Raw genomic sequence first — 7,286 nt, 5'->3', positions numbered from 1 at the left:
TCCTCATTGCCGCCAGCAAAATTTGCCTACATTTAGGCTGTTGTATTAAATGTGTTTTTCACACTATGTTCAGGTAAAAGTCTGAGTATAATGCTTGTATGCCAACCCCAATACATGTTCATGTCATCATCACCAATCAACTGCATTACAATTAAAAACAACTTTTACAACCACCACCGTTTTCTGTATGCTAGCTATGCTACCAGCTAATACGAACGAGAGTTAGCATTTAGTAGTCACTTCTTCTAAACCTGAATAGGGAAAACTTCTAAATATTATGCAGCGAAAACAGTTATCAAGTCAACACATCCATCAGTGCTGCTGTAAGCTGCATCACAAGAGACATGCCAAACGGAAGATGTATTTTTTTTTTTAGTTAATAATTAATGCAGTTTCAATGTTTGAGTTGCTTTGTGTATTACCAGATTTGCTTGTGACGATTTTACTGTTAGTCATGAGAGAAATGTACTTTTCAGAATGGCTGTTCAGGTCCTTTTAAAGTATCAAAATATAATAATAATAATAATAAGAGTTCAACCTTATCATGTGATATCAACGCAAGAGAAGAGATAGACAGGAATTACATTTAGTCTCACGGGTGGCCAGAAATAACTATCTGAATGCCAACATTTTGTAGGGCAAATAGCACTTGCATCAGTAAATCAGTTGCCAGTTTCCACACCGACAGATTAAATCATCCCACAAACCTCTTCATTTGAAAATGAACTAGCAAATGCTAGACGGAAGCCTGGTCTTATACATTGTAGAAGAAAATATAACTAATCCTCTTTCCTATGAAGAATTGAATGAGCATCTCCATGAGAAAATTCATTAATTAATTAGTCCATTGATTATTTATTAATTGATTAATTCACTCATCCATTGATTAATTAATAATTCACTCATCTGTTATTCATTCATATTTGACTCTGTTTCCTCCTCCCCCGCAGATGGGGTAAACCTGGTCAGGGATTCACCTGGTGCCCTGTTTGGAGTGGCAGAGTTCATCTTTAAATACAGTGACATGTATCATGCAATTGGCACAACGTCGTCCGGGTTAGGGTTTGGCCGGGGTCGATCGTCAATATTAAATCCCACAACTAAGGATCGCTACATTGGTGTCAGAGCAGCCCAGAGACCATTTGGATGTATGCAGTTTTTGAAGAAAGGTAAAAGTGTAGCATCCTTAGTGCAATATCAGATACTTTATTAGTAAATAAATAATGTGGAGGGACTACCAGCATCGTGTAGGGGAAACCCCAAATGACTGAGGGGAATCATGATGACACCTGTCGGAAGACAATGGTCCGGCGTCGGAAAACCCAATAAAAGTTGAATAATTTATTGATATTAATAAATTAATATGATGATATGATATCATATAATATGATATTAATATGATACCAATTGGGAAACCGTGGTAACATGATTGAATTATAATCTCCTTTTCAAGACCCTGTCTTTCAAATATAATTCGTAAAAATCCAAATAACTTCATAGATCTTCATTGTAAAGGGTTTAAACATTGTTTCCCATGCTTATTCAATGAACCATAAACAATTAATGAACATGCACCTGTGGAACGGTCGTTAAGACACTAACAGCCTACAGACGGCTGGCAATTAAGGTCACAGTTAGGAAAACGTAGGACACTAAAGAGGCCTTTCTACTGACTGAAAAACACCAAAAGAAAGATGCCCAGGGTCCCTGCTCATCTGCATGAACGTGCCTTAGGCATGCTTCAAGGAGGCATGAGGACTGCAGATGTGGCCAGGGCAATAAATTGCAATGTCCGTACTGTGAGACACCTAAGACAGCGCTACAGGGAGACAGGATGGACAGCTGATCGTCCTCGCAGTGGCAGACCACGCGTAACAACACCTGAACAGGATCGGTACATCCGAACATCACACCTGCGGGACAGGTACAGGATGGCAACAACAACTGCCCGAGATACACCAGGAACGCACAATCCCTCCATCAGTGCTCAGACTGGCCGCAATACGCTGAGAGAGGTTGGACTGAGGGCTTGTAGGCCTGTTGTAAGGCAGGTCCTCACCAGACATCACCGGCAACAACGTCACCTATGGGCACAAACCCACCGTCACTGGACCAGACAGGACTGGCAAAAAGTGCTCTTCACTGACGAGTCGCGGTTTTGTCTCACCAGGGGTGATGGTCAGATTCGCATTTATCGTCGAAGGAATGAGCGTTACACCGAGGACTGTACTCTGGAGCGGGATCGATTTGGAGGTGGAGGGTCCATCATGGTCTGGAGCGGTGTGTCACAGCATCATCGGACTGAGCTTGTTGTCATTGCAGGAAATCTCAACACTGTGTGTTACAGGGAAGACATCCTCCTCCCTCATGTGGTATCCTTCCTGCAGGCTCATCCTGACATGACCCTCCAGCATGACAATGCCACCAGCCACACTGCTCCTTCTGTGTGTGATTTCCTGCAAGACAGGAATGTAAGTGTTCTGCCATGGCCAGCAAAAAGCCCGGATCTCAATCTCATTAAGCAAGGAAGGGACGTGTTGGATCGGAGGGTGAGGGCTAGGGCCATTCCCCCCAGAAATGTAGGGGAACTTGCAGGTGCCTTGGTGGAAGAGTGGGGTAACATCTCACAGCAAGAACTGGCAAATCTGGTGCAGTCCATGAGTAGGAGATGCACTGCAGTATTTAATGCAGCTGGTGGCCACACCAGATACTGACTGTTAGTTTTGATTTTGACCTCCCCCTTTGTTCAGGGACACATTATTCCATTTCTGTTAGTCACATGTCTGTGGAACTTGTTCAGTTTATGTCTCACTTGTTGAGTCTTGTTATGATCATACAAATATTTACACATGATAAGTTTGCTGAAAATAGACGCAGTTGACAGTGAGAGGACATTTCTTTTTTTGCTGAGTTTATTTTATAGAGCTGCCAACAACCTTTAATTAATGCACAGCCTGATATTCAAATACATGTTCAGATAAATTATAGAATCTGGGCAAGTCACATGCAACACAAATACAGGTAGTTACTGTATATTAGTGTAACTATTAAATCCATTTTAATTTTCTGCAGATAAATTGTTGCACTTAGGCCTACACACACAAATACACAGATGTGGTAAGCAATGATTCTGTCAGCTTAGTCTGTACATCTCTGACGTGCTCATCTGAATGCTCTCTCTGTCGTTTTCGCTCTCTCTCCCCGACCGTAGATCTACCTCTCTTTCTGAATTGGCGCTAGGTGCACATCATTCCTAATGTATTTGTTACTTCTACCTTATTTGCCCCAACATGCCAGATGGAAGAAGAGAGACAGAGTGAGAGGGAGAGAGAGAGAGAGAGAGAGAGAGAGAGAGAGAGAGAGAGAAGAGATTGAGTAGAGTTGTATAAACATACGTACTGTATGTTTATCTAACCCTACTCCATCTCTTCCCTCTCTCTCTCCCTCCATCTCTCTCTCTCTCTGTCTCTCTTCTTCCGTCTGGCATGTTGCCGGAGGGAGGAACGAGGGGGAGGAGAGTGAAAGAGCGAGAGAGCAGGTGGGCGGAAGAGAAAAAGGCAGAAAGGACGGAGGGACTCCAGTGGATTCTGAGGGTAATTTGTGAGATGATGCCAAAATAACCTCTAACCTACTCAGCATTTCTCTCTCCCTGACACACGCACACACATACATACATACAGTCAGTATTTACAGTATACTGCCCTGGTCTATCTCTCTCTAGCTCCTGACTGAAGGACCCCCTAAACATAGATATTGGACCAGCTTAGCCCGCTCCCATTAAAACATTAACAATAAGAAACACTCATGCCCAAACTGATCTCAGCTCAGCCTTCGCAGCCCTTTTCATACAACTCCCTGAAATATGTTGTGTCTCTTGGGATCCCGTGATCATGCATCACTGGTGGTGGTTGATAAATCAATCAGTCCACTACAGTCCTTTTCAAACCCTACCTGTTTATTGGACCTTTGATAAATAGTCACAAAAAAACACTGGGACGGTTGACTCCAAAGTGGGGTCATGGTCCTTGTATACTTTAGATCGCACTTGGTGACATCTGGCAAAATACACACACGTAGTTGTCTTTCTGATACACACACACGTACCAGCACGGTCCGGCACGGTCTCAGACCAGTACGGTCCGGTTCCCCCCATAGACCCGGTTCTCTGTCAGGTACATTTTGGGGACCTCCACGATGTCCCTGAGAAGCCCTCTCTTAGCTCCTCCAGCACCAGTTTCAGGCCCGGGTTGTCGCCAGTCTGGGATTGCAACAGGCAAGGGACCAGAGGGAGCAGGGTGAGGGGCAGGCACACGGAAGCTGTCCCTGTACAGGCTGTGTTTCCCTCCATAGGGTAAGGGCACAGTGGGGCAGGGCAGCCAAGGGTGACAGGACATGGTGGGAGGGGCTTTGTGGCCCGGCAGGCGGCTGTGGGTGGAGCTCTTCTTCAGGCTAAGGTAGGAAGAAGGGGCTTCCAGACCAGAAGAACGGGCAATCTCTGACCTGAGGAGAGAAAAAAAGGTGAAAGGTAGGGGAGAGAGGGATACCACACACACAAACACACACTACCCTCTAGTGGCGAAATAAAGGAAATACACACACATATACATACATACATACATACATACATACACACACACACACACACACACACACACACACACACACACACACACACACACACACACAATCACACTTCTTTGGTGTAGTGGTACCTGCTAAAGTGCCTGTAGTATGCATGAGCTGTGCTGACTAAAGGATCTGCTGTCACAGTCGGGGTCTGGCCTGGATCAAGCTGTCTATAAAGTGCCTGAGAGAAGATATACAGATCTGTTAGAATACAGGTTGGACATTCATTCATTCATTCATTTAGTCTCACCTTTCCACTCACACATTCAACTGGCTCCATTGTTTACTTTTGAAAGGTAGATGTATTGACAATTTCCATTTCACAAATACACTATTCAGACTTGAGAGAAGTTAACTTAACATGGACTTCAGTTAAAAAATGTTTACTTAAATCCATGTTTATTAACTTAGACCTAAGTCCATGTCAAGTGTACTTATCTGAATCGGGCCCTATGTCATTATGTCAGAACATGAAATATTGCCCAATATTATTGTCAGTTTGTCTGTCAGGTTGTTTGTTTACCAGTAGGGTGCAGTAGTGGTCCAGCAGGGGGCCATGTGGAGCAGCCTGGCCCCTGTAGCTGTCCTGCATTTCACTGATTGGCTGAGAGAGCAGGCGCACTGTCCCACAGTCCCGGAGCTGGAGGGGTGGGACGGGGGACGACATACACACACAACCATCAGGTGCTACCTTTGAATGAAAACACAGGCACACACACATGCACACTCAATCGCTCTCTCCTCACCTGTTGTGCCAGCTCATTGAGGAAGTGTGTGTTCCAGTGTGGAGGGGCACGTGGGTGCAGTGTGTTGGCCAGGGGCCCCGTCTGAGGCTTCCTGTCGTGCTCCAAGCGTGAGGTGACAGAGAAGTGACTGCTGGTGGACACCAGGGGAGAACGCTGGAACAGAGGGGGCAGAGATGCACCCTGAAACACACAAGATGTGCGTGTGTGTGTGGAGAGCAAGAGAGAAGCCTTGTTTATACCTGGTTCTATCATGCATCCTTTGTCCTGATCTTGTCCACATTCTGATTGTACCCACATTTTTTTCAGACAGGGTAGACTATTAAAAGACACATTGGGATCTGATTATGATCAGATCTCCTTGACCACTTTTGGAGGAAGTCAGGCACACATTGGGTCTGAATATCTTACAAGTGTAGACAGATCTGGACCGTGAAACCATGTAAATCATCATTATCCCAAAATCATTGACAGGTGGCACTACTGATTTATGGTATCAATGTGTCTTAAAAAAAAATGTATATAGCAATATTATTTTGAAAGAATAGCTGTCAAATAATTTGCATACAGGAAATCTGGTCACAATGCTGACAGTGGATATATGAGACACATTTTAAGACCATATTTCTGAAAATGTGCACACAATCAGAATGTGAACAAGATCAGGACATGCTAGCTCAGGTATAAACGAAGCTAGAGAGAGTGGGTGTAAACACGTTTAAACACTGATAATCATAAAATAGCCTATAGCCCATAGATGGTGAAAAATATAGCTGCTGAAACACAAACCTACCGAGCCACATCTCTTACTAAAATTATAAGAGTTATAATCAGAATTCTTTGAATCAAATTATTTGAATCTTTATTAGGCCTAATTCAAATTGTAAATCGTCTTCCTCTTAAACCTACCTTGTGACTCTCCACATAAAAAGGCAAGGGCTGCACATACATATGGCCGACACCTGCACTTGTCTGTCCCAGCTCTCGCCTGTGTCCCTTCCACAAAGCCATTGGATTGATGTGACAGTTGACCCAACAACAGGAACTCCCTGTTCACTTAGCTACTAAAATACCATATGTTTACATGAAGAAGAAAAAATGTTTACATGGATGAAGAAAACGAGATATCACACATGTATACGCATGTTCTTCAAATCAGCAGAAAAGAAAAGACAACACGACAGGAGCTTCAACAGTGCTTGAACATTATGCTTTGTTTTGGTAATATCGTCATAGATACCGTAGACGCTACTAGCGCAAATTCTGCGCGCGCACACACGTCACTCAATGGACAAAAAACAATGGATTTTTATTTAATTAATTTGGTCCATTCAACAACAGATCGATACGAACCTTGTTTCAGCAGGATGTTGTATCTATACCATATGTCATGCCTTATTGGAATGGATTTATTGATAATATCTGTTGGAAAAAAGTTTGGATGTTGCCACACATATTCCTACTTGTTAACAAAATTAAGGAAGTTTCCTTTAAAATGATTCATAAATATTATCCTGCCAACCAATATATGAAGAAGTTTAAGGAAAACATCAACTCCAATTGCTCCTTTTGTAATGACCACCCAGAAACAGTGTTGCATCTTTTTTTTTACATTGTATTCATGTAAGAAAACTGTGTTAAGACATCAGTAGATTTATAATTGAACACATTTATGAAGGTTTTACACTATTTTGGAGAGATGTACTGCTTGGATTCTTTACATACAATGAAATAAGCTGAAACATTTTTATCTAATTCATTTCATTATTCTTTTGGCCAAATGTCATATACACACATGTACATTTACAAACAAACACAAAACATTTTCTTACCCTACAAAAAGAAATTGAACTGTATTTTAAGACAGTTAAATACTCTACTAACAAAAAAACGGTTAAAATTGTAAGTGTATGTATG

At 42.6% G+C, this 7,286-nt stretch overlaps 1 protein-coding gene across 1 annotated transcript; it reads right to left on the bottom strand.

Moving 5' to 3' along the window:
* Positions 1-2,910: 2,910 nt before the first annotated feature.
* Positions 2,911-6,568, bottom strand: zgc:193811 (uncharacterized protein LOC559801 homolog). The gene is made up of 5 exons (XM_029635087.1): positions 6,279-6,568; positions 5,373-5,552; positions 5,150-5,266; positions 4,713-4,807; positions 2,911-4,500 (listed from the first exon to the last, which is right to left on the bottom strand). Exons 1-5 carry the CDS (start codon positions 6,378-6,380, stop codon positions 4,125-4,127), a joined length of 870 nt encoding a protein of 289 aa, XP_029490947.1. The 5' UTR covers positions 6,381-6,568; the 3' UTR covers positions 2,911-4,124.
* Positions 6,569-7,286: the final 718 nt, after the last annotated feature.

Source organism: Oncorhynchus nerka, linkage group LG26 (genome assembly GCF_034236695.1).
Source record: "Oncorhynchus nerka isolate Pitt River linkage group LG26, Oner_Uvic_2.0, whole genome shotgun sequence".
Classification (NCBI taxonomy): Eukaryota; Metazoa; Chordata; class Actinopteri; order Salmoniformes; family Salmonidae; genus Oncorhynchus; species Oncorhynchus nerka.
This window is presented reverse-complemented; position numbering and strand designations above follow the sequence as displayed.

Bases quoted from the DNA above. Each gene is read 5' to 3' on its own strand.
- zgc:193811 (XM_029635087.1), bottom strand. From the start codon at position 6,380: ATGGCTTTGTGGAAGGGACACAGGCGAGAGCTGGGACAGACAAGTGCA. The intron at 5,267-5,372 runs GTGAGGAGAGAG...CCACCCCTCCAG, and splicing joins TCAATGAGCTGGCACAACAG to CTCCGGGACTGTGGGACAGT. The intron at 4,501-4,712 runs GTACCACTACAC...TTCTCTCCTCAG, and splicing joins TACTACAGGCACTTTAGCAG to GTCAGAGATTGCCCGTTCTT.